Source organism: Neopelma chrysocephalum, unplaced genomic scaffold, assembly GCF_003984885.1.
Source record: "Neopelma chrysocephalum unplaced genomic scaffold, ASM398488v2 Primary Assembly neopelma1_61b, whole genome shotgun sequence".
NCBI lineage: Eukaryota > Metazoa > Chordata > Aves > Passeriformes > Pipridae > Neopelma > Neopelma chrysocephalum.
In genome coordinates, this window is record NW_020897717.1 from 9016435 (window position 1) to 9044262 (window position 27828).

Sequence of the window (27828 nt, forward strand, 5' to 3'; positions counted from 1 at the left end):
GGGGGGGGCGGGGAGGGGGCAACATGGCGGCTACGTATTAACTTCCCCCCCTTGGCAGCCAGCGCTGCCGCCGCTCTCCCCCGCTCCCAGCCCTGGCATGCTGGGCATGATGGAGAAGGGAGCGGAGCTCTTGGGGGGTAAGAGCCGGGCAGCCCCCAACAGCGCCAAGAGCAGCAGCCCCTCCAACGGGCACTACTCGGAGCCGGAGAGCGGCGGCGGCGACAGTGGCGACGAGCACGGTGCGAGCCTGGGGCCGCCCCGCCAGCGGCGGGAGGGGGGGTGGCGGAGGCGGCGGGAGGGGCGGCGAGCCGAGCCGAGCCGCCTCCCCCTTCCCCTTCCCGGAGCCGGGGCTCCGCCGCTCCGTCCGTGCTGCGGCCGAGCCGCGGCCGCGCGTGTGCGGGGCCGGGGGGCGGGAGCGCGCGGCGCGGCCCCGCGGCTGCCCCCGCGGTACTTAGCGATGGGGAGGGAGTGTCTCCCGGGAGCCGCCGCCGTCCCCATTGTTCCGCTGGAATAAACTCCCCCTTCCGCCTCCTCCTGCCCCCTCCTCGGCGGTCGTCGGGGCTTAATCCGCGGCGGCGGCGGACGGGGGGGCGGCGGGGAGGGGAGGTGGCTTATTCCGCACGGCCGCGGCGGGGGCTCCGCCAGCCCGCCCGCCCGCCGCACGGCGGGAGCTGGGACGGCGCCCGGGGACACTCCAGCCCGTAATTTCTCTCCCCCCTTTGCCTTGCAGATGTAGGAATGAGGGTCGGAGCGGAATACCAGGCGCGCATTCCTGACTTCGAGCCCGGTAAATGGCTTTTCGGCTGTAACCTGACATCTCCCGAAGCGGGAGGGGTGGGCTCGGTGCCGGGGCGGGCTCGGCGCTCCCCGGCGGCGGCGGCCGCGGGGTTGTATTTAGGTTGCTTTTGAGCCTTTGTGTCGGCGATCCGGTGCCGGCGGCGGGAGGCTTGGCCGGGGCAGCATCTGCGCTCCGTGCGCCCGGGGGCGGGGGGGCATCGCGGAGTGGGATTCTCACTTCATTATTGGCCTCATTATGTGCATCCGGCGGGAGGCGGTGAAGCAGAAAAAGGTTGGATTTTTTTTTTTCCCCTTCTTAAACCGTAACGCACATAATACATTAACCAGGTGATTTTAAAATATTTGACGAGGGGTGATGGATGTTCTCGGGCAAGGGTGGGAAGTGATGCGCCCTGCCGGAAGCGGAGCAGACCTTGGCTGCGTGCTGGAGGCGCTGGGTGGAAGATGCGCTTGGTGGGAAACTCCTGCTCCTGATTTTGTGTGCTGTAGTAGCCTCGCTAGCCCCGCCGTGGCAGGCTGAGCTGCTCTCCTCCGCCTTCCTCGTCCCCCCAGCCCCGCCCCGAGGAATACTGGGTACGCTCGCATAGCCTGGTACTCGGCTTTAGCAAGTCAATCGCTAGAATGCTGTCTTGCCTTACTACACTGAGCAGGGAGACCGGAGGAACGTTTATCAGTTTTGCTGTAGTGGTCAGATGAAGCCTATCTACTTTCCTGTTCTCCAAATGGGCTCCATTGGTGTGAGATGATTTCTCACCGGAAGAGGATTGCTCACATAGTGCCTCCTAAAGCTGGAGAGAGCCCCTCTTGATGGGCGCAAGCCCCACAGGCCAAAGAAAAGGCCGGGAGAAAGAAAGGGGGAGGGTGGGATTAAATGGATGCATGATCTTGGCATAAGGGAATGCCTTTCCCCTAGGAAGGAGCACGTAGTCTAGGTCTCTTTGTTAATAAGGCTAACTGCTTACACCCTTTATTTTTACATTGCCTACATAAAAATAAACACAAATAAAAATGATTGTTTCTAACCTGCAGCCAGGACTTGTTTTTTCTACAGGCCACTTAAATTAGAAAAACACATAGTGTTTTTCTTTTGATTAAACGAACTCTTCAGCCCTTGTAGGGCAACTGAGGTTTTGTGGTTTCAATTTTGTAAACTGTATATGCAATAGTATCATTAACTGGCATCATTGTAACTGCAGAACTAATTTTATGTTCTCTTATAACCAGATCTTTTAGAGCTCCTAAGTGTTTCTGGGGGATGGAATTCAACTAATGCCCCTTTCCCCAATAACTGGGACTAATATATACTCACTTTATCAATATCCTTAATGATGGAGATGTTTATCTAAGAAGTCCTGAATTAGAGGCATAATGTATAGTATTGTCCTTCTTAATGTGTCTACTTTGATTATTAGGGCAAAAAGGCAGTGACTTTTTTTGGAACACTCAAGTCTTACAAAATATGAAATAAATAAAAAAGTCCAAGTGTAAAAGTACAGCACATACTTACCAAGTTAACGGATTGGTTATCTGAGGAGATCTCAGCAAGATCTCATGCTTTAATCTGATTTTTTTTTTTTTGGGTTGAGTTTATTCTTCTGATGAGTCTTGAGGTATCATTTCTTAGAGACAGAGGTAATGCAAGGCAAATCCTTGCTCTTAGAGCTACATTTAGGTTACTTTTTTGTAGTAAGTGAGGTAATATGCTCCATTGTACTTCTAGGTTGCATATACCAACACAGACACTGATTAACTATGTTTCTTCTTGAAATGGTTTAATACCCTTTTTTGAGGGTTTACCTGATACTTTAGAGTGTGTGTTTATTTGTCATACTCCGAGGGCTGGTTTTTTAAGCCCCTTAAAACAAATAGGTGGGAGAAGGTAATCAATGGTGGATGAAACTAGACATAACTCTAAGACACAGTCAACCCTCTGATAAACACATATAACTGAAATGAGTAGAATAAATACCAATCCTTTGGTCTCACTTTACCTGTGTTGAAAAATACCCATAAGCAATACTTTGCAACAATGTATTGAGGAACAAAATATTCATAATCAAGTTATGATGGTAGTAAATATTTTTTTAAAACTGAGTTTATATAAAAAATACTTTTTTAAGAAAAAGCAGATCAACTGTTTCTCAGTATTTCTTGGAAGAAGTGGATTGTGGTTGGAAGCAGCAATTAGGAGAAGTTAGTTTAAACATACTCTTTCTTAACACTTCCCACACCATACTCTTTTTACATGCAAGCCTTCAGACAGTGCTTAAGGGAAATAGCATTTTTAATTGTCATTAGATTTTACTGCAATTTTGTCACTGCAAAACCAATTTTAATAAGGAAATTTAGGGGGTTTATTTTATCTAATTTACTCGGTTAATACACCATCTCCTGCCCTCAAGATTTATCTTCTGGTTTTCCTATAGTACTTTGTATTCTTAGGGAAAATGTTTCTGCTTGTACTTTCTGACCCACCTATATATATAGCAGGATGTTACAAAGCTAGTATCCTTATGTTGTGGGCTGCTTGCATTCTCTTGGAAAGCATAGTGGAAAATGTACCATGCTGCTGTGTCATCCACATATAAGATAACTGCTAGAGAAGTTTTATTCCACTCGGATTTGGACTTCCCAAAGGTTTTAGTATGAATTTTACTTACTTAATACTGAAATATTTATTTCCCATTTACCCTCTTCTCAGGGATGAGGTTGGGGCTGTCAAGAAGAATATTTTATACCTTTTAATGTCACTTATGGAACCCATGTCTCTGTATGTCCTTATAACTTTTCTCCCTTTAGTCTTCTAAAATGAAAACAAACTTTCTTAAATTGAAATTATATGGTGTGGTGAAGTATATAATGTTTTCCATTTATTTCATGCCATCTGTCTTCATATTCCCTGTTTTGTTGGGTTTTTTTAATTTATTTGTTCATTTACTTATTTCCAATCCTTAGTTTTAGAAATTTGGGGTTTCCTCCGGTTAGTTTCCATGTTTTTGTTCCTAGCTTAGTTCAAAGCTTAGTCTTAAACAGAGGATAGTACATTGTATGCTGGAAACCAGTATACTTTTAAATTTCCATGCTGCCCCATGGTGCCCTTATTATGTCTTGTATGCGTCTGGATTATCATTTTATTCTCAGTCCTTGGAGTCATGCACAGAGCTGCACCATCCGAGTGTACCCAACTTCTAATGTGAAGCTGAAGTTTACAGAGCGTCAGTTTGCTGCTGTAATTTCCCTGTTCTGGAAGCGGCGGAGAGTGCCTATTGGTCATCTTCAGCCAGCTCCATTTCCTAACTGGTATTGGCAGAGAGGTGCAGCAGCTCTCTTAAGAGCTTCTCTTAGGAGACGCCTCTTCCTAAGAGACTTGAATGAGAAGTTTGGGCAGAGGGAGACTTGTTATACTTCAGGTGCAGCTCTTGGCCTTTGTCTTCCTGACTGGCTTACAACTCTACTCTTCTAACACGCTCTGGTTAACACGTTCCTTGGTATTTCCAGCCACTGTCCCTAATAAGAATGGATCTTGCAGATAAAGATCATGTTGCTCTTGAGGTACAACACAGCTTTTTTGGTGGGGGCGAGGAGCATTGCTTAGGCTACAAAGGGCAAAAAGCTGTTCTCATAAAGGTAAGTTATGATCCTGCATACGGAGAGGGAGAAATCCCTGTACTGTAGCTAGGGACATCCTGTGTTGGGGGCAGTTCCTTCGAGCTACCTGTATGCATCCCATTATTCCTTTGTCATCCTTGCTTTCCTTTTGGCAGTGTGAAGGAGCCACCTGAATGGAAACAGTTGTCTGTTTGCTGCTGGGGTAACAGCACTGCTTTGAAAAGGGGTGCTCTGGTGGAAACTGCTTGTTCATCACATGAGGGTGGCACCTCAGTAGGGAAGTGTCACTGCATGCATGATCTCCTGCAGGCACAGTGACTCCGAAACTTTTTTTTCACTTTAGTACTTGAGTATTCAATACCTGATAATATCCACAATATCCATTTTTGAAAGTATCTTAAGTTTAGACATTTCTTGCTCTCAACAAGAAATTCTAATGAGTTCTCTAGTGGTCCTGCTTTCTCCTCATCTCAGAGTGGAGTGCAGGGTAGTGCCCATTTACTTGTGATAAAAAGAGTGTATAAGAGAAATGTTGTGCCTGTAACGTGTTTGCGTTACTCTTCATGAAGTATTACATTCCTGATGACTAAAAATGGCGTGCTTTTTTGTTCTGAAGTGGAATGTTATACTAAGGAGTCTGTTCTTATATACCAAAATCCTTTTGGAGTTTAGTAGTGCTTATGCCTTGAAACTGGTGCTTTATGAATGTATGTACATTTTTGACCTGTTACAGAGTTTATGCTGCATTTAGGTTATGTGTCTTGCACATCTCATTTTTGGAAGACACATGAGTTCTTTTAGTTTTTCTAAGTTCACAGTCGTGATGCGTCTAAAGATTGCAAAGATGATAGATGCAAAACACTGCCAAACTAAAGAGGGAAGAGCAACAGAACATAGTACATAAAGGGAAAGCATTATGGTGTTCTCTTTTCCAAAGCATTGATTTTAGCTTTTTGTTTGCTTCAACAAGATGTAGAGCCTAAATATCAAGCATGTAAGCTTAAAATAGAGTGAAAAGTTATTTGTTTCACTGAAAAAAAGCTTTCTCCAGAAAGGATGCACGGAAAGTTACAGTGAGGGTGAGTACTCAGGGAATTCATACTAACATAAATATAAATGCTCCAATTGTTGAGCAATTTCTTAGCAAGATAAACTTTTGTAAACAAATAGGTTGTGAGGGGATTTAAGTAGTAGCTTCCATTTGTGAAATAGTAATGGAAAGTAGCCATTAATATTTTTCCAGTTTTGGGGAATTTCCTCTACTTTTACAGCATGTTTTCAAAAATCAAATAATCTGTGATTTAGTGCTTCAGTATTTGCATCAGTATTGCTCTATCCTCATAGGTTAGGTAACTTGTACTGCTTCACTTGCTACATTGAGGTGGAGGTGAACCACAAACAAGCTAAACCCAAAAATTACTTTTACACCTAACTGCTTTCTAAAGCTATGCAATTCGGTTGGCTATGAATATCAAAATTGTATGGTTAATAGAATCAAAACTAGAGAGAGAGAGAGAGATGAACGAAATTATTTCTGGTGTAGTTGTTAGTATAGTTCCTCTTTGAAAGAGGGATCAGGGATGGTGACTGTATTCTACTTCCTACCTATTTTTTTATTTGTTTTAAGAAAGCCTAACTTAACACAGTAGGTCCTAATACTCCTATGATAGTGATAAACATTAAAGTACTAATAGACAGTCAAAACTGTTGGAGGACAACTACCTCTAAATTTTGTATCCTTGCCAACTTTAGAGAGGGTAGATTCAGATTAGATATAAGGAAGAAATTCTTCACCATGAGGTGGTGATGCACTGGAACAGGTTGCCCAGTGAAGTTATGGGTGCCTCATCTGTGGAAGTGATCAAGGCCAGGTTGGACGGGGTAAGGTCTTCCTGCCCATGATGAAGGGATTGGAACTAGATAAGATTCTTTCCAACTTTAGCAATGCACTTGAGTGGTTTAATTGTAGTAACAAGGATCTTTTCCAATGTTTATTTATGCTTGAACCTCATAAGAATAATGTTCAAATTCAGCCATTCGATGTCTTAAGATAATGTGGAATTAATGATTGGGGTTTTTTCCTCCCCTTAGTAGCTGGGCTGGACTTCCTAATATGGTTGAATTTTGCTTACTGTCACGTAGTTGTTCTCTAGATCATAATTAGAAATACTGAGACTTACTTGTTTTCTTGCAGGTGCCACAAAATATACTGATAAAGATAATGGAGGGATGCTTGTATGGTCTCCATATCATAATATTCCAGATGCCAAGTGTAAGTCCTTAGCTGCTTAGGGTTTTGAGTGCTTAAGTATAACTAAATTGTTTCTGGTGTGCCTGTTTGCTCTTTTCTTTTGCACAGTGAAATTGCAAATTAGTAAATTAAACACAAAGCTTCTCTCTTTTTTTTTTTTATTTAGAAAACTCCAAGGAAAGGAAAGATCACCTTCTCTTATTTTAGTTAAGTCTTTGTTTCAAATCACACTGCCTATATTGTATTATTATCATCAGTGTCTGTGAAACCTTTAGTTATTAATAAAAAAATAAAATATCTGAACACAAGAACTTGCTGCTCTAAATTTCTAGGAGAAGGAGTTGCAGTGGATATATTCAGAAAACATGTTGTTGCCCATTTAAAGGGGAAATTATTGTTGCTACCATGTAAGGAAAAACTGCACATTTTCTCCCTTCAAAAGTGACCTGAAATACAGGAGTCATCTGACTAAATGTGATCACTTATCTGGTTAATCTAGTTTAAACCTGTCTCCTATGCTAGAACTTCCCAAATGTAATATAGGGGAGTAAACTTGGAGCAGTCCTCAGGACAGTTTCTACCTAATACCAGTAGTTAGAGGTTTGTATCCCTCTACATTTGAGAGAACATACCTTCAACTACTGCAGAACAGTTAGAAATAAAATACTCTAAAACTATGATTATTAAATACTTTGTTTCTTTGACGTACAATTAACTCTTTGCTGCAACACTTCATGGCAAGGACATCTCTTGTCCCTTTGAATAAGGAGAATATAATTATTTTGTTTTCTCCATCATACTTCCTTTCAACTATGTAGTTGCTACATAATTGTGAACTGTAGAAGGTAAATGGGAAGAGTTTGTTTCTTTGAAAAAAAGTAGGACTTAGTCACAAAATGATGGGAAGTGTTCAACTCAAAGCAGGCTCTATTATGGCTAAATATGATTTTAAAAATGTTATTGGTGAATTTGAAGACCTAATTATTAAATTTTTATATTTTCTATTGGAAAATGACTTAATGTCATGGTTAAAATCAATGTTGATCATTGAAAACTATGTTGATATTGAGGATACGCATAATCATTGATATAGGACCTCTTTAATTTTTAGCATGCTTGGGTATATGAACAGTAGAAGTATTTCAATTTAAAACTAACCCAGGAATGGGTTCCAGAAGGGCATAGCCTTTCAATAACCAGTCAGTCTTTGCTTTAAATAAATAAATTGAACCACTGTGGTTTTGTTGTAGTAAAAATGTGAAAGAAAGCAGAATTAGCTTGTGTAAAAGTTTATAAAATGTTGTATTAAATTCAGTGTGTTTATTTATTATTAATTAAGCTATGATTATAGTTAATGTTTTGGGGAATCTGGGCCTATGCAGTGTGTTAAAGCATGAGGAGACTGTTTTCCCATGTTAGATTCTGTGTCATATAGCAGAGCTAAAAGTACTAAAGAATAATTCTGACATTGCTTTGTTACAGTGGATGAATATATAGCAATAGCAAAGGAAAAACATGGATACAACGTGGAACAGGTAAGTGCTATGGAATGAGGATACTCATTTAAAGGATTTTTTAAAATATAAAACTGTAACACAACGCTTTTTGGTTTTTTTCCCATTGGTTACCATTAATTAACGCTGTTTCTCTTCAGGCACGGCAGCAAACACTGCAGTTAAATGGATCTGCATACAGTTGTGGTCTGGATTCTCTGCAAAAGATTGAGCTCTTTGTTTTCATGACATGCTCAGCTTGTAATGTGCACTTTTGAAAGGTTTGGTATGTTTCTTGATACACTGGGCATGTCATGCAATTGTGTGTGTATATTTAGCTAAAGAATTTCTTAGGGAAGCAGCTTACAAATTTAATGTTTAACATTAGAATACAAATATGGTATAATTTTGAACCATTAATTGTGATAGGGATGGTACTGAAAAGGTTTCTTGCATATTTAAAAAAAAGAGAAAGCAATTTTGAGTCATTTTTTCAGAGGCAGGAAAACAGACTCAAACTCTATGTTTGAGTGAACAAACAAGTTCATTTTTCATTTAACAACCTTCAGTCACCATTCCTTAAAAAGTAAGGAAAAAACTTTGCTGATCTGCCCTTAGTTTTATTGCAATTTTCTTCATCAATTAACCAATTTTTGTAAAAGTGAGGTCACCTATTGTGAAAAAATATGTGGTGTGCAAGTGAAACCAAGTTGTATGATCAAGTTTTGGAGGATGGAAGCTCATAATAGCAAAGACTTGCTCATCAAGTGCTGTCTGAAAAAGAGGCTGCCAGTGTTACAATGTTCAGAATACCTGCAGTCTGGTGATGTTCGTTTATGGCTTGACTTTTGTTAGGCAAGAGAGAAAACTGATGGATCCTGAGTCTAAAAGAGATGAATTTTCAAAATAACTTTTGGTACAAAATCTTTATGGACTCTTCACAGTGGAATAGAAATTATCTTTGCAAGAGGTGCTTGTCACTTGCCATTTTAACAAGAAAAGAGATTTGCTATGTCCAGGTTATTGGAAGATGTGGAATCAGGGGTTTAGAAAGACGAATGGTGATCATGTCTGCACTGGATGATTGAAACTCAAGTGGATTACATTTCCCAATTCCCATGCCAGACTTGGCATCAAATCTGTCAATGGTTCTTTGGCAAAAAGCCTAATGAACATAAAATTCTTTTAGAATATCAAGAAATGAAATTATGTAAGAAAGTATATTTAAATTTCCATTCCTTATTAGGTGCACATGACATGGAAGTGGCCGTGCTGTTATTTGTGGATTGGAGAGTTGTAGAAAGACCACTCTCACTTTGAACTTTCAGACTTGCATTTTGGATGATCCTCTGGCTGCTGAAAAGTATTTTTATTTTCTTTTTTGAGTGGGCTAGTAATAAAGGCCTGTAAAGAACTGTGTAGGTGATACATGCTTATCAAGTAAGAAAACAGGTCAGATTTGAGCCTCTCGGCCTAGTTTATGCTACTCTAGAATTACTGCTGCCATGCCAACCCTAAATTGTCTGGCTTTCATACCATTAATAAAGTACAGATGTGCCCACTGTCTCTAAGGAGAATTTTATAACCTACAGTAAATAGCCAGTAAAATTGTAAATATATTTTGAGAAGGAGTTCTGATAGTCAAATTTTATTCTAAATAAATAAATCACCTGTTTTTATTTAGCTTGTCTCAACATTTTAGAAAGTTGACTTAATCCAAAGAGGGACTATTTCTTTTCAAAGGCTCTCGGCATGTTGTTCTGGCATAAACACAATATTGAGAAGTCCCTTGCCGATCTCCCTAACTTCACTCCTTTCCCTGATGAATGGACAGTTGAAGATAAAGTCCTATTTGAACAAGCATTTAGCTTCCATGGAAAGAGCTTTCACAGGATCCAGCAAATGGTAAAGTAATATTTTAATCAGAAGCACTAAATAACTCAGATGCACTAGAACAAACTCTCATCTTGGGCTGAAACTTCATGTTGATTTCTGTGTAAAAGCTTTAGAAAGAACCTTGAATAAGTGATTTAATGTAATTTCATTATGTCTCTTGGACGTACAACTTTTTCACCCTAATGAAAAAGCCTTCCCCCCCTTTTTAAAAATGTACATGAAATACATCCCTCCTTTCCATCTTATCAATGCACTTAAAATATTTTGTTAAAGATAGCTGTAAACAGAGCAGAATTATAATTTTGTGTGGAATTTTAATTTTTAAAAGTGTTAATATGTTAATGAATTCTTCTAGCTTCCAGACAAGACCATTGCAAGCCTTGTAAAATATTACTATTCTTGGAAAAAAACTCGGTCTAGGACAAGTTTGATGGATCGGCAGGCTCGAAAACTAGCTAATAGAAATAATCAAGGTGACAGGTAAGTTATAGGTTCTTAAGTAGCTAACCAGAGACTACAATCTTCCAAAGTAGAGATGGGGAGTAATTTCTGGCCACTATGTTTCAGTATGAACCATATTTTTTAGGTCTGAGCATCTGTTGTGATATCTCTGATTTTACCAAGGGGCTTGGTGCCTGTGCTTTAAGAACTATCACTCCAGTCTGTGTGAGTGGTAATAACAGATTGGAGTGTTTTAATGGATAAGTGTAAAAACAAGGATTTAAAAAACCTTGAAATCTGGGAATGTGGTTTAGAAATAATACTTAGCTTGAGAAGTCTAACCTTATATTACTGTACGGGAGGAGAGTGGGTTTTTTTCTGGGATTTTTTTTTGTTTGGATTTTTTTTGAACTAAGATGGAATTAAAACTGAAAGATCAACCCTTGTAAAGAGATGTAGTGATTAGAATGCCCAAGTATTGTTTTATAACAACTTTATATAAAATCTCCTTTTAGGAGACTTAGAAGTGCTATTGGGCAGAGAGGATTGGAGCTCAGAATAGTTTTGTTGTCGTGCCTAGAAGGGAATAACATTTCCCCTAGTTACTATAAAATTCAAGTTATATTGTGCTTAGTATACTTGAGTATTAACTTGCACTTCTTAAAAGGTGATATAATGTGTTGAATATATAAGTAACATAATCTATGTTTTATATTGGAAAGTATAATTTTATATCTATGGAAAACTGCATAACTGGAGCAAAAGGGTCTTTTTAATAAGTTCCTGAAAATAACTCCTGAAATCTAAAATTCATGTGCTTGTTTAATAACCCTATTTTTGAAAAATTACAGGCTAAAATCAGTTTGCTTCTACTACAGCATTTTGGGGGGTTTGGTAATAACTAGAAATTTTTAGTGTGTTTTTGCATGAATTTATGTGGAAATTTTACTGTTAGAATGACTGGATTGGACTCGACTAAGTTGACTTTTCAACATTTTCTCTTTGAGTTCAGCAGATTTCACTTCCCTCCCCCAGACTGCTAAATTTTGAGCACTTTGGTGAAAAAGTAGTCCCACACTTTCCACACTTTCCCATCATATATTGTGCCCTTTTGCTCTCCACAGACTTCAACAGGGGTTTATTCACCTGGTGCAGTGGTTTGAAAATTGATCAATTAAAACTAATGAGGCAAATTAAAGGTTATTTCTAGGCTTGGTATAGCTGACCATGTAAGTGTTCACACTGGCACAGGTGTCGAATTAAAGAAAACTGACACCAAAATTTTTGGCAGCGGTACCAGCACTGCTTAAAGTAACTTTGAAACTGTAGTTTAGGATTGCTTGTTTATCATAATAATTCCTGAAATTTAATGAAGAAAATATGCTTGTAACAGCTGTCTTTTGAAAACTACAAATAATTTTGACATGTCATGTACTTAGAGTAGGTAATTCTATCTTACCCTGGTACAGATATATATATTGGGGTTTAAAAATTAGATAAAATGACCATTTTTTTTAATAATCTGTCCTTAGTGATGATGACGTAGAAGAAGCTCATCCCATGGATGGAAATGATAGTGATTATGATCCCAAAAAAGAAGCCAAAAAGGAGGTAACAGATTGCTTAATGGTGAATGTTGGTTTGATTTCTGTGAATGTGTTGTTGTGAAGAATGAGTTGTAGTACAGAGGTTTAGTTTGCAACCTGCTGAAATTTCAGGGTCTTTAAGTGATTGAGATCTTGTCAACTTCTTATTGAAACAAAATTTTATCATATATTTTTGTTTTGGGGATGTAAATGCGTCTCTTGTTACCTCCACTGTGTCCTGGGAGATCTTCAAGTTTTATAAAAGGTGTGTGCTCTGGCAACCTGGTAGAACAGTATTTCCCCTGCATCAGTCTTGTTAATATGTTTACAGTTTTACTGGTGGTGAATTATTTGAATGAAAATGTTTTCTTTTCATTTTAAAATTAAATTACATTTCTCTAAGAACAACTCTTGTTGTTTGTTCAAAGCCACAGTGAAGCAACGCATTTCAGCTAATATGTGGCTTTACTGAGAGGCTTTCTACTAATAAATGTAGAGAAAAACATTTTTGTCATCTTAATGAGCGCTTACTGTTAGCTTTACAGATAAATGCCTTGTTCAGGATATGTTCAGGTTTGGGGGATTTTTTGGGTTCTTTTTGAAAACATTAGGGTATTTATGAACAAGACTTAAAGAACACATTAAAGTGTGTAAACATTTGATCGTTTCCTTGATCAACTTGAAACACTTTTCCTAAATGTGACAGTTCATGCTTCTTGAGAATGAGAGGAGAAGTAGTGCAAAACTTTAACACTCCCAGAAAGTGGTATCTAGGATTATTAATAAAACATTGCAGTTCTAACAAAAATGATATCGAGTAAGAGACTGATAGGTTTAGATTCTGTTCTGAGCTTTGCAGTGACCTTCAATGTCCCGCTTTATCTATCTGCCTTAGGGAGGTAAAAAAAAGGACAATTACAATTACCACTTTCTGTAAAAGAGTTAGAGATTATTTTTTTAATATGTGGGGGTATGTTTCTTTAGAACTTGAAATGTCACAAGGTCTAACAGTGAACCTTTTTACATTTCGTTCTGCTATTGTAACAATGTTCTTGCAATCTAATGATTGGAGTTGCTGCCCAAGCCATGTCTAAATAAGGGCTATTTTGCTCAATTTACCTCGTTACTGTTTGAATCACTACATGCAGTCCAGAACGATACCGTGTTGATAGGCTTCTAGGAACAGGACAAATAGGTTTGTAGTTTCTGAGGAGCTGTTTGCATTTACATAAGATAACTTTGTGATCTGGTATTTCTGGTAAGATTTGCGTACTTTCACTTCCTGAGCAAAATATAAACTGAGTAGGCTGCCTGAACATACAAGAGCAATGGAAACTTTGTTACCAGAGAAAACTAAAATAAGCTAAACTCTCTAGCTTGGCAAGTCAAAATCTTGAGAGAATATTTTCACTTAAAATCCAGATTGAACAGACAGGGAACTGCAATTTCATACTGAAAGAGCAATGCAGAACCAGAAAAACAAATGGTATAAACGAGGCAGAAGTAAACTTAACCTTGGGACTTTTAGATGTCAAAGATGTAAGGCTCTATATCAATTTTCCAAGAAAGTGCACATATCTTATGTGCTTTTAAGATGGCCTCTGTGAAGTCTGTGGACTGGATTAAGATGTTACATTAGCTGGGAAGAGAACATGGCAGAAGGTCAAGTGTAGTAGAACAAAATACTGTTTGCTGATCTGTACTAACACTACAGAATGTAATAATGGCTGCTGCACTTTGTTTTCTGTTTGCTGTGATCAGATGACCACCTCCTCTTAACCTGCACGGATGCCAGCAGGGAGGAGCAGTAGGGAGCTGTTTGAAGTAGCTAAAAATCCCATCTCTGTTCTGGTACTAAGCATTGCTTTGAATTGGAAAATCCTTGCAGAGAAAGTAATTTTTGTAATTTTTGTCTCTGTTCCTGGTCTATAGGAAACCTAATCGGTTGCTCTAAAGGAGTCACATACATGCAGACTAGCTCTTGTGTATCAATGCTCATTGAAGATAAGACTGAAATGTTTAGGTGTCCAAACATGTCAAAACAGTAGTTACAGAGACTTTATCTCTTCTTTGCTATCCCTTTCGTCTTCAAAAAGGCAGACAACAAAGGCTTAAGTTTTCTAAATTACAGGGATTTTTATAGTAACTGCAAAAGTACGTCCATCCTCTCTCTTCCAAATCTCAAATCATCTCACCCTCTTCCCAAAGAAAACAGCATAATCTCTTTCTGTAGAGTGCTTACAGCAGGTGGAGGTGTTATTTTACAGTCCTGCCTGTCCTGGTTGACTTTGTCATTCTTCCCACTTAATCTTTACCTAAACTCTTCCTATCTGACCACAAATAAATGTGTAATGTCACTGATTACTTGTTTTAAACACAAGATAGATAGATATTGTTTACCTTCTCTGCACATAAGAGATTCTAAATTTATGCCCTCTTTCAGAGTATACAGACTGGGATTTCTGTAACATTTATTGTATTTGCAGCCATGTTTAAAAAAAAAGTTTTGAAAACTGACCTTGCTTAGACTAATGCAGACTTATCCAGTAGATGACTGATATGCTCCATCAACTCATCTGCAAGGCTTATTTGGATACTACATGCAGAGGAGGATGTTAGCTTAGGTTTTCTTTGTCATATATTTGACATTACAATGCTACATGGTACTTTATAAAGTTGTATACAAGATACTGTTATTCTTTAATGATTTATTTCTTGTAAATTAAAGGGCAATAATGAGCAGCCTGTTCAGACCAGCAAAATAGGTCTGGGTAGAAGAGAGTATCAGAGCTTGCAGCATCGCCACCATTCTCAGCGTTCCAAATGCCGTCCACCAAAAGGCATGTACCTGACCCAGGAAGATGTGATAGCTGTTTCCTGTAGTCCCAATGCAGCCAACACAATTCTTAGACAGCTGGATATGGAACTAATCTCGTTAAAGCGACAGGTACCATGGGTTATTGGTCTTGGTTTTTTTTTCATCTCAGATTGTTCTGATTGTAATGGTTTTGAAGATTATCTGTGAAGATTCTGAAGCTTCTTTAATGTGAGTCTTCCTCATTTTATTCCACAGTTTTCACCAGAAATGCTGGACACTAGCTGTTCTTTGGTTTTATTTTTTACGTTCATTTGCTCTTTTGGATAAAATGAAGCAAGATGACTTCTTGTTTTAATTAAAAAAAAAAAAGGGTGGGTGGAAGTGTGGCATAAAAACAGTGCTACAGATTTGGGGACAGGAAAAAATCTAAAGTCATATTTGGTTTGATTTTTTTTTTTAGCTTTGTTAAAAGTATTCGTGTGACAAATGAGAATAAGGCCAATGACACAGAGGAAGTTACATTTGTTATGCTTTAGATTGTAACTGTTTTTCTGGATGTCCTTCCCCACATACCATGAAAATATGGGAGGTGTATAGAAATCATGGGCCTAGTTACTTGTCTGTTTGAATTGATAAGTTTTCTACTTCTTATTAAATTTAGAAAAGCTTTGTAGTCTTCACCTTTAAGAGGACAATTGCCTGTGTCCTTTGCATGAAGAAGTTAAAATTTGGCACTTAAAGCTGAAATGTGGAATCTGTTCAGGTTCTAAGGGTACAGCAGTATGTGCATGCTTGTTTTCTAGGGGCGATGGGGCTACAAAGTTAAGGCTTATCTCCTGGAATTTTTGCCTCCCTTTAGAGCTGCCATGTTGCAAAATCCTGGAGTGAATAAAGGGTTTCATGGGGGTTTTGCTCCCTTATATTCTTTTACAGGAGAAATATGCTTCTTTCTGTCGCAGCAGGACTCTGGGGCTAAATAGCATAGGTGGGTTTCACTCTTTAGCCTAAGTGTAGGTGAGTTACAGCCTTGAGGTTGTGTTTCTCTTTTTTTTTCTTGCAGTGATCTCAGAGATGCAGCCTTTGGAATCTCCCACTGAGTTGTCTACTTTTGTGTCCATACTTAAGAACACTTGTAATAGCTGTGCACCATAGTATGCAAAACTATTTTCTTACCTATGTTACCTTGTGTGCATCACTGTCAGATTTAAGTGGTTCATAGATATGTCTATACACAGTTTGGAAGCTCTGTCCTTTTTATAGACTAAGAAATATTTAAAATAATTTCAAGAGTCACCTTTAAAGAAAATCAGAATGGTCTAAGGTCAATAAAAAAAGTCTGTCAGAAGGAGTTAACTGGAAACGTGAATATTATTTTTTTTTGAGAAGGAAGAAATTAATAAGTTAATGTGTGCAGTACATCTCACATTTATAAGAATTAAGTTGTGTCTAGAGTATTCTGCGTTCTTCAGGAGCATATACATCATTATCAAAACTTGCTTGTTGTGTCCAACTTCTAATATTCTTGCAGACAAACTGTTGTTTTGAAAGACTGGCTTAAATATTTTTTCTCCATAGTAAACTGTGCTGTGGCTTTTTTTTTTTAAACAGTTAAAAGTAGTGAAGCCTTAAACCATAATATTTCTCTTTCTAACTTAGGAGGTACACTTGTGGCAATCCTAGTGAAGATATATGTGTAAAGTGACCAACTTTCTTTGTGGAGCTGATTAACTTTGTTGTTTTTGACCAAGGTTCAAAATGCTAAGCAAGTAAACAGTGCACTTAAACAGAAAATGGAAGGCGGGATTGAAGAATTCAAACCTCCTGAGGTAAATCAGAATAAATATTAAAACTTGTGGCCTTGCACTTACGTTAATGGGAAGCTGCAGAAATGTGTTTTGCTGCAGTGCAGTGTTTGCATTTCAGCAGCAGCTCAAACAGGATCCATAGAATTACGTGTAGGGGTGAGTCTGGCTCCTTTACAAGAAATCAGTTGTAGGCTTTTTTATGGCAACTGGCTGAATAACAAAGCAGAAAAAACTGAAATGTCATGTCTGTTCATAATAAGAGGGAGCTGAAATTGAGTCCTGATACACGGGGGGTTTTTTCGGATTAAAAATAGGGAGTGTAGATTGCCAGCAATAAATTCTGTGTTCTGTGGGAAAACATGACTATATATACGTTTGGGCATCTGAAGTGAATGATTTATTGCTACTGAAGTTCTCTCTTGGCTGTTTTTAAAGACTTGGATATGAAACATGAATGCAAAACATTCTAGTCACCAAGTCCTAATAGTTTAGATAAATGTAACTATAAATTCAAATTCTGTCTGCATAAAGATCATTAGCTTGTGCATAAGTTATGGTATAGCTGATACTAACAACTGTAATAAAACAGAGGAAAAAGTACTGGTATAGTTTTAAACTCAAATTCTTAAATACTACTACCTCTTCATGAAAACAATCTTAAACTATAAATTTATGGTTTATAAGCGAGAGACTTTTACCTACTTTGCAAAATGTAGTGCAAGTAAAATATATTGCTCAGATATTTTGCAGCTGTTGAAACAATTTAATGATCTTTGTGCCGTTTTTCTAATTTTAATAGTCTAATCAGAAAATCAATGCCCGTTGGACCACAGAAGAGCAGCTTCTTGCAGTACAAGGTATGTTAATAGTAGCAGCAAGTTGAAATCTGATTCAAAGGATTTGCAGAGGTACTCAGGCTTATGTTTGTATTTCCCTCTAATGAAAAGCTAAACTTTATCTGGTCACTGGGAAAGTAGTAAAACTAGGGAGAATATTTAGGGCATTCACTCAAGCAACATGGCACTAGTCTTTCTGTTAACCCATATTAAATCCCAAAGAGAAAAACTAAGCAGGGTTTAACAACTGTATTAGTACCAAAAAATCCCTTCTAAAAAGTCATCTTCTAAATCACCTTATGTGACTTTCTCTAAAGTGGAAGACTGAAGTAATTGTTGAAGTAATAACATTTGAAACAAACATTTAAGACATTTCCATATTCTTAAAGTAGGAAAAAACAGAAGTAAATCTGCTTTACAGTTGCTCTCTCTGTTGATGAGGGAATAAAAGAGCAGATATCTTTATATAGCCACAGTAGAGGCCTTTTAAGAGTCTGGAGCTGGATATGGATACTTGACTAAGTCTTATTGGAAAAAAAACCATTTTCTAGTAGGCTATTCATACAGCTAAATTGCATTTATTTCATTTATATGAAGGAAAACTGACTCCTGTCTTGCTTTACCATGCACTGCCCAATCAAGGAACATGTAAGGGAAATACCTGGAGATTCTGTCTTGAAGACACTATATATTGACTCACTTCTATGAATCATCTTTTATAAAGATGATATATCTGCTTTATTTCTCTGTATTCTCTACCTCTAAAATGAAAAACTGAATTTTAGTGTAAAATATTCAGTGGATCAGGGTATCAGTGAAAAGCTGTCAGTGTGCCATACCTGGTAGTTATTAGTCAGATAACTGAACCTAAAGATAGGTTTATTTTGAGGTGTGAATGGAAATGTGGAAGAGCATGGTGTGTCTGAAGTCATGCCTTTCAACTTACATGCTTCAGGCTTGGATTTGCATCCTCAAACCATTCTCTGTCCCAAGTTCATCCTCTCAGTATTGCTAAATAGATCATAATTTTGTTCCCAAATGCAACTGAAGGAGATACCTGTCTATGATAATCTAGTAAATAGAATGCTTGCTGGGGAAGTGGGGGAAATCCAGGGTCATTGTGTCTGCCTTAGCATGAAAGGTTTAAAGCCATCTTGGATTTTCATAGTTTAGTTACCAGAGTTCTCACTAAGCGTCAGTTTGGGAAGTTGTAAGAATACATTCAGCTTTTGTTAAGTTATGGCACTGACAAGATAAATAATAAAACTGGAGGATGGGCAAAAGAGAGCAAGGGTTGGTGGTGACTCCTTGGAGAGTTTTAGTCTTCTGGTTTCTTCCCTAGGGGATGTTTTGTGTTTTATAAAGCTAGTCAGCTGCAGTACTTAAGAGTAGGGTGAGAAATCAGCCTTTGTGGAAGAAATCTGTTTTCATTGAATTTACATGTGTTTCTTATATGTATTGTTTCCTTAATAGTCCCTTTTCTTTGTCACTGTCTAAAATGGAAATGGGACAGAACCTTAATGTCAGAAACAAAGTATTCTTATTATTCCTCCATTACCTACTGCCCTCTAGTAGTCTCTCCCTCCTGGAATGAAGAGTGCTGTAGGTATTAACCTCTCTCCCTCAAGCTAAAGGACCCTGATCTCTTGCTTCATAATAATTGCTTGTTTTTAGAAGAAGGTAGCCATGGTTGCTGTACTAAAAGCTACCATAATGTGTTAGGCTTGAACTTGGAAGTTGACTTGAGCATGGGGACACTTAGTTTGTACATTTAAAATAGATTTATTTCATCAAATGTATTGATACATTTTGGCATATGTTTTTAATAATTTTAGAAAGATCATAAGCATTATGCAGGTAGGTGGCACTTCTGTGATTTGTTCACTTGAATTCGGGCATTAAATCCAACCATGGAAATCATAAAAATAATCTGTAGTAATATAATTTTCATACTGTTTTTCCTAAATATGAAAAAACTCTTCTTATCTGTGGGCTAATCTTAAGACATTGCCAGTAACTGAAGAGGGGGTAATGAAAAAACCATCTTCAAGCAGAGCTGTGTGTCATCTTAAAAGCAGCAGGGGTGCCTACAGTGGGGTTGTGGACTCAGACTTACGATCTCTGAACTGATAAATTATACTGCAAATATATCAGGTAGCAGTTCAGCCTTGTCTGAATAGTTATTGAATGTAATGGGCTAGTTCATCAGATAGTGTTCTTAAGTTACAAACTTCATGTATAGAAACGTACGAGCATGATCATATTTTCAAACTAAGATCTTGACCATACAAAAATGCAATTACAAAAATGTTTTAACTCTTGTTCAAGACAACAAAATTGGAATTGAAAAGCAGTGCATGACTATCATGGCATTGCAGTGGAAAACAGGTGGGACAACTGGGATCTAACTCTGTGTAAGATTGCTGGGAGCACTGTAATTCCCATCACAGTGAAACTGCAGCTGTCATGACCCAGAGGTTGCCGTTAACTATTCCTGCCTCATTGTAGTGCTGTATTGTATTGCTTGGGACCCAGACTAATATTCTGTATGCCTCTTGGTGTTTGCTGTGCTGTACAACATTAAGCAGTTTAGACAGCATCAAACTTAGATTTATGAGTTTCTCTGAGTTAGACATTCAAGGTGAAACACTGTAATCAAGCAAGAGTGTTCACATGTTCCAGTGCACCTTTGCAGCTGGGTGAACTTTTGAAGAGCTTGAAGGATTCCCATGATCAGGACTACTTTCAAATGAGCTGGGAGAAAAACATTCATACATGTGAAGTGACTATGCGTTTTTGAACTTCACTTTCAGCAACCAAATAAAATTGTTTTTATTGAATAATGGATTAAACACTGGAGAAATAATTTGGATGGTGTTTAGCCCTGAATTTGCATAAGGATGCACAAGTAATGTGCACCAGTTTGACAGGGATGATGGGCTGGCATCAAGTCTTAGATATGCCAACACCTTATACTTAAAACTTTCACAAACATGCAATGAATTTCCTCTATTTCTGATGCAGCTTGAAAGGATTTTACTACATCATTGTGTGGAAGTCATTGTGGTAATGCTAGAGCAGTAGTAAATAACACTGAAAAGAATCCAAAATAAGTAGTACTGCGTGTAGCTAAACTAAGGAAATTTTATTTTCCTTAGGTTTTTTCTCAGTGAAGGCAAGATACCTTGTTTTCAAGCTATTTGCTCAGAAATAGGCTTTAAGACCTTATTTTTGACAACTTTAGTTAAGTTAGCCAAGAGGCTCAGTTGTTTTGCAGATTAAGGAAGAAGTATAGACAGCATAGTAACAGAAAAGGCTGAAATCACTGAAAGTTTGAATTAGGTTTGAAATAGAAATGTGCTTTGTTCTGCTGGGCACTTTGTTCACTTGATTAACTGTACAGGATGTTAGATATGTTGTAATGAACATTTAATGCTCATTATAAATTAGTAAGGGTAGTCATGGTAGGTCAGTCAAAGAATATTAAAACACTGGAGGGACTGTTCCCTGGGTGCACACAGCTTTTAGGGAGTATAGCTGATACTTTGCACAACTGATAAAGCACAGAGCCAAATCTGTCTTTGCTTTGCCTCGATACATGCCCTCCCACGTGGTTCTGACATCTTTACAAGGTTCTTGCAATCAGGATGGTTGTATTCTTTTATATACCCCAGAAAATATCTTAAATAATGTAGCTGGGCTCTTGACAGTTGAAACATCAGCTTCAGTACAGAAATCATTACTATCCTGGAGCTGAACTTCTCTTTTAAATTGCAGTGAGTGTGCATTAGCACATCAGAAATGCCTAATAATGAGGACAGTAGAAAAGAGCAGAACAAGCTGAAGGTCACACTCTTCACAATTAAGTTGAAAAGGAACATTGCTTTCAGATTTGAAACAATTCTCACTTTCTGAATCCTTTGCTTCACTTTCTGAAGTAAGGCATGAAATCAGGCATAAATTTCTCTTCCTGTAATGAGACAGAGTGCCTGTCCTCTAAGCACTGTAATATGTTCTGAATGAGTTTAGTTATCAGGAGCTTCACAGGAAAAGTCAAATTGTAATTCACTCATGTGTAGCTGAGAGAAAAAAAAATGAGTCTTCTGTTTACTCACTCTGGAATAAAACTATTTTATTTCTTTTAGTCTCCAAACTTTTGGACATTTGTAATTAAAAATATACTTTGTGCAGCTAAAAACTATGTTCTAGGATGGGGGAGAGTCTGAGGATTTTTTTTCTCTTAAGCAGGAGAGAGGAGGAACTAGACCCATACTTTAAATATAACAAAATCAATACACTTTGTATTATAATTTCAATTTTGAGTTTAAAATTATGGAATGTTTTACTCAAGGGTTTTTGTGTTATATGCAAATATAGCTTTAGAACTTTTTTTAAAGTACGTGTTAGGATTTTCTTGTGAAGCGCTTGTAAACAAAAGTGACTACTGCTGTCAATACAAAAATGAATGAAAAGAACAACACGAAGATCTCCTATCATGCTGCTGCTCGCTGGGGGATTTGATCCTGGAGGCTTGTCTGGGCCATCTTATAAACAGACACCAGCAGCTTATATATATTTACATTCTCCAAGGTGATTGTCCCAAACCCCCAGATTTTTCTACCCAGTTCAAACAGTGAATGAAAGCTTCAAAAAGACTTTATCAGGTCAATTCTTGCCAGTTGCTCTGCATACCCTCACAAGAGAGCATGTCATAAGTGCAAGAATGAGCAGTGTATTGGGACATAACTGTGCCCCCCTTTCTGCCCTGTGCTTCGTCCAGTAGCTGCTGCCCTGTGCCACTCCTTCTGCTCTGGTTGTGGGAAAAGAAACATCTGTGTGCAGCTCACCTGTAGAAGATATCAATGTTTGTCACTTGACACTTCTAGTGTTACACCCTGTTTACAGCTATACACACATGCTTGGTCCCCCTTCCTCTCATTTTGAGCTTGTCTTGGGCTTCTGCCCTTACTTGCGAGCACATTGAAGGACTTACTTTATTTGTCCGATGCCAGATCTCTGTGGTTTTAGGCTGAGAGGCTTGGTGAGTAAGCCAGGATCTCTTAAGAAAAAATGGGTAATGAATGACCTTTTAACCAAGTTCTTGATTTGTATGTTGATAGCTATGCAATTAAAAATTACTATGTTTTAATGGAAATTGAGGCCCTTCTTCTAATTGAGAATTCCTCCTAATTAGTGAGTCCTTGGTTTGCAGGTCCCATAGGTTCTCTCTATAAATACATCACACGTAGCTGTGTCTGACTGATTCTTCACAGCTATGTTATTTACTTTGCCTTCCAGGTGTCCGAAAATATGGTAAAGATTTTCAAGCTATTGCAGATGTAATTGGCAACAAGACTGTTGGCCAAGTGAAGAACTTCTTTGTAAACTACAGGCGTCGGTTTAACTTAGAGGAGGTATTGCAGGAATGGGAAGCGGAACAAGGAACCCTGGCTTCTAATGGTGATGCTTCTGCTTTAGGGGAGGACACAAAAAATACTTCTAATGTGCCATCAGGAAAGAGCACTGATGAAGAAGATGAGGTGTGTTTTGTGTACCAGAAATAAGTAAGCATGGGTTGAGGAACAGCATTTTATTTAGTGATAAAATGTAAGGTTAACTGGTGTGGAGTGGCAAACCACATTCTAAAGAATGATGATGAGCTTGCTTAGAACTTCAGCCAATGTCGTTAACCAGCTGGGAGCAGGACTGCACCTTTGATAGTGACAATCACATTACTGTTTTATTGTTAAAATACAGTTCTTGTTCTAGAAGAAGACTTGCTTCATTAATATTTTTAGTTCTGCTGTCTATAATGTTTTGGTTGGTGATTTCTTTTCAGTAACTTCTCAGTTCTTTGGTTTTATTTTTTTAAATGCTGTTTCCTGTGTAGTGGACAGTGGCAGCCCAACTACGTCACGTTCTGGCTGGGATGGCTGTTCATGCAGTCTTGTCTTTGTCCTTTGTGCAGGCACAAAGCACTCCGGCCACTCAGTGTTTAGGCCCTTCACCTCCAGCGCAGGCATCTGCTCCAGCACCTGCCGCTCCCATGGCAACTTTAAATCAACCGCCCCCGTTACTTCGTCCAGCACTTCCTGCTGCTCCTGCTCTCCATCGTCAGCCTCCACCACTTCAACAGCAGGCACGATTTATTCAGCCACGGCCGACTCTAAATCAGCCTCCCCCACCACTCATCCGCCCAGCTAATTCCATGCCTCCTCGTCTAAACCCAAGGCCAGTGTTAACCACGGTTAGTGGCCAGCAGCCACCCTCGCTTATTGGAATTCAGACAGAATCTCAGTCTACTCTGCACTGAAGAAATAAAGCAGAATTATGCTAACTCCCACATCTGAAAAATTGTATCAGTGTACTTTTTTTTTCCAAATAATGAAGGGGAGAAAAGAGCAAGCCTTCACAGGTATCAGACCAGTTTCCCAGAGGAGCAAGCTAATAACTAGAAACGGAACAACGTGAATGACCACCTGTATAAAAATATTTTTATGCCGAAGACTTGTACAGCAGAACAATGCCTACAATGCAGCCCTCCTCTATACGAATAACTGTTGAAGGAAGCTAACTTCTTAAATGAATAAATGTTCAACACACCAAGATTTTGTTTAGCTGATTTTTACTCTATTTATTTTATTACAGTTCTTTATAGTCAAGCATCTAACTACAAGAAAGTAGTCTGGCAAATCTAGGAATAGATAATATTGTAGGAGACTTTAATATAGTGTTGGGTTTTTTTGTGTGTGTGAATTTTTTGCCCTTTTTTTTTTTTTTTTACCTTTTAGTGAATGAAAATAACAGTTTTAGGTTCAGAATTTTTGGCCCTGTTTAGGTAACGGTAGAAGCATTTCACACACTTGTATTATGTAGTTGTTTCTTCTCTTCATGTTTTTCCCAGAACACTCTTTCTTATTTAAAAAGGTAGTGGCTCATTAAATACTCCTCTTTCAGAGTATTCTGAAGACTCAATGAGCTATTGTACCAAACTTATTAAATCTCATGTGTGTTCTACTCATAGAATTTAACTGAAAACAGGAGTCCAGTTTCCTGCTGCAATTGCTCTTGTGGGCTAGGCAGGGTAGAGAGGCAGCAGCTTCCACCACCCAGGGGGTTGACAGGAGAGGAATCATCTAGCAAGAACCATTAATTTAATTTGTTATTCCACTAATTCTTCTAATGTAAGTACAGTAAAATTTCATTCCTCTGAGAATGACAGTCTGCAGTTCGTGTATGTTAAATCATTAATGTCTTGCCTAAGAATTAATGAGGGAAGTATAGACACTGGTGGTGCTGGTAGAAAATCATGATAGTAGTTACCTCCTGCCAACCCAGTCTTACTGTTAAGTGATTATCTCTGATTCCTGATATATTTCTCAGCAAAAAAAGCTGAGTTGAGAGTATGGAGGAGGGGTGAGGTGTTTGTTTTATTTTATTGACTCAGTAAAACCTGCATTTGGGTGTTAATTAGTGCTTCCAAATTTTAGGTGTTTGAAAGAAACTCATTTCACTGCATTCTTGTCTGAAGTCTTGATTGATGCCCAGCAGTGTTTGGGGGGCGGTGGGGGTGTTAATTTTATTTTTTTTGTAAAAGTAGATGCCTCTACCTTCCAAGCAAACCAGGCTCCAAACTTGAGTAGCACTGTTTGAAACTTTTTGATCTGAATTAAGCTGTTGAAAAATAAGGCATTCTTGACTATGTGATAACATCTATGTTGACTGTCATACTATTTAGAAAATTATTTTTGCTTATAGCTGAAATGGTGTTTGAAAATTCTTTTTGTTATTAACTAGATTTGGTCTTGACTAAAATGAGACTTTACTTGAAAATGGATTGTGCTCTCCCTATGCTTTTTCACAGACAAATTGGATGGACTAATGATCAGTTTAGCAGCTGGGTAAGGTCTTTTTTTATGTGCAAAAGGAAGTTCTTATACTATCAGATCCTATTTAATTTGAAAATCTAGTATTAAGATTTGATAGTTGTAGCCTGAATTGCAGTTAGTGTTGACCTTTATGTTTTAGTTCTTCATTTAAAAATATTTTCAGATGAAACTTGAGAGATTTTTCTTTCTGAACAGCTTTCACTGGTGTGCTGAGGTGTTGTACAAATACAAATCTTACAAATTTTCTTTTGCATCAGAGTAGATGCTTAGCCACTACATGTGCATCAGATGACCTTCTGTCTAAGGAAAGCAGCATTATAAAACAAGCATCAAGGAATTCATGGCCACGGAAATTTGTGTTCTGGGAGTCATAAGTCTTAAGTGTCCCCTACACACAAATCTGGCTCCTCTCTGGTCTTTAAAACCAATACAAAACTAAGCTGGCACATTTTGACATCCTAAGTATCTCAGTTTAATTGTTAACAGTGATAAGATTCATCTTCAGGATTTGTTTCTTTTCTATTTTGTTTTTATCATTGAGTCTCCCAGGTGTGTGTATTGTACCTTTGCTAATTTTTGTCTTGTCTCTTGTCGATAGACTTCAGTATGCAGAATGTTGGGTGTTACAGTACAGTTGGCCACCACCAACTGCTATAAAACTGTTCAGTACATTGTAATTCCGTTTAATCTTGTTTAAATATTCTATAACTGGGCAAAGGTGCTGTATTTGAAGGGGGGAGGGAGGGTCAGAGATAGGTAGGGTAGTATTTCTTAATTTGCATACACTGTAGCACACAGTAGGGAACTCCTAGCATTTGTAGTACTAAATAAGTATGTACATAGCAAAATGTCTTTATTGTGTGCTTTGCAGAATATGTGCATACAGTTTGCACGTCCTGTTTTGGGGGGTAGGGTTTGTTTTAAGCAGTGTTTGCCTGGAGAGTGATATGCTTGCTGCTTAATCAAAGGATTAAAGTTTCAAAGAAATCTGTGTCTTCTATTTTTATGTACCTTGTAATGGTCTAATATGTTAGGGCCCTTATACTGTGATTCTCTTCTAAATTCATTTATATTTTTTTAAGAATTAGAAATAAAATTATACAATGGTGTTGATTTCAGTGGGAAATTTCTTTTGCCATATCTAGTCTCCTGTTTTGTAATGTAGTAATGAACTCTGACTTCAAGGTTGGCTTAATTTTGTCACTTTAAAAAATGTAAAATGTTTGCACACTAAAGTTTGGCAGAGAACGTGTATTCTACATTGTTCAAAGCTAATGTAACTACAGCTTTTTGTACAGTTTATTTTAGTTAATAAAGCAAAACGGTACTAAAAAAATGACATTTTACAAATGCAAGGCATAATCTGAAAGACATGTATTCTAGGAACAACACTTGCAAAATATGGATGTACAAGAGCTATCAGATTTAATTGTTGCACTTTAAATCAGAATGGGTACGAAGTTGAGCAGATATTTCTGCATTTAATAAAACAATCACTAAACATTGCACATCATAGTAAAGCAGTTTAATTTGTTGATCGTGAGCAAAAGGAATTAGTTACTTTTGTCCTTAGGTTTTTGTTCATCCTTATATCGTTGGGATTTTTCTTTGTTCTGGAAACCTCACAATTCATAGAGAACAAAACAAAAACCAGTATCTTATATGTGTGGGAGTTTGTGTATGGATAGAGTAGAATTGCAGAGTTTAGGCTGAAGGTTACTAGAACTGTGTTATGCCTCTATAGCAAAAGAAAGGAATAGATTGAATGTACAGCTGGTGCCAGACAGAAGTGTGTTGTCAGACAAAAGCAAAGCCAAACATGAAATTGTTTGCTTAGAGATGTGTTTCAAAATGCAAAGGAAGTTGTAGAGAAGTCAGCCACTGTCACAGCTCCAATGGAGAATGGTGCACTGTAAATGGTGCTGAAACAGCTGCATAGTCTTGTTAAATGGGTTGAACCTCCAGCTTTTCCTGAGGCTGAAGTAGCTAAATCTCAGAGTTTGCCTTTCTCAGAGCAAGTGAAAAGTGGGCATTGTTGCGATAGACATCTGCTTTAAGATCTTAGGTGCTTGTATGTGAGATAAAGACAAACATAAACTCCAGCACCACTTACACTCCATTACTGATGAATTAGGCATCAGGTAGGGAGGAGAAGCAGAATATATTGGCAACCGTACCTGGACTGTTCAATAAGCAACTGCCCCCTTTTTTAGAACAGACATCCTCAAAAAGTACTGAAGTACAACTTGAGAAAAAAGTTTGCTTCATTTTTTCACGACTAGTGAAGGCTGCTACTCTGCAGTTGCGTCAATTCTTAAATCTTTTTCAGTACAGTTTTCTACACTGTAATAATTCTAGCAGCACAGTAAATCCTCATTGCTGGTACTGACTTGGAAGTTTTCCCTT

At 38.2% G+C, this 27828-nt stretch overlaps 1 protein-coding gene across 5 annotated transcripts in view; it reads left to right on the forward strand.

The window, feature by feature from the left end:
- Window positions 1-26930, forward strand: part of RCOR3 (REST corepressor 3) — a 26946-nt gene extending 16 nt beyond the window's left edge. Inside the window, exons 1-12 of one of the 5 annotated variants that reach the window (XM_027681804.1) lie at window positions 1-239; window positions 731-787; window positions 6602-6679; window positions 8141-8193; window positions 9895-10056; window positions 10403-10527; window positions 12021-12099; window positions 14803-15021; window positions 16641-16718; window positions 17497-17554; window positions 22832-23073; window positions 23502-26930. The exon at window positions 1-239 is cut by the window's left edge and continues 15 nt beyond it. In XM_027681804.1, coding sequence (XP_027537605.1) covers window positions 98-239; window positions 731-787; window positions 6602-6679; window positions 8141-8193; window positions 9895-10056; window positions 10403-10527; window positions 12021-12099; window positions 14803-15021; window positions 16641-16718; window positions 17497-17554; window positions 22832-23073; window positions 23502-23846 — 1638 coding nt within the window. In that variant the 5' untranslated portion in view covers window positions 1-97 and the 3' untranslated portion in view covers window positions 23847-26930. Of the gene's footprint in view, window positions 240-730; window positions 788-6601; window positions 6680-8140; window positions 8194-8312; window positions 8438-9397; window positions 9515-9894; window positions 10057-10402; window positions 10528-12020; window positions 12100-14802; window positions 15022-16640; window positions 16719-17496; window positions 17555-22831; window positions 23074-23501 lie in introns of those variants that run through there. The other 4 variants (XM_027681809.1, XM_027681808.1, XM_027681805.1 and 1 more) reach the window with 4 other exon arrangements.
- Window positions 26931-27828: the final 898 nt, after the last annotated feature.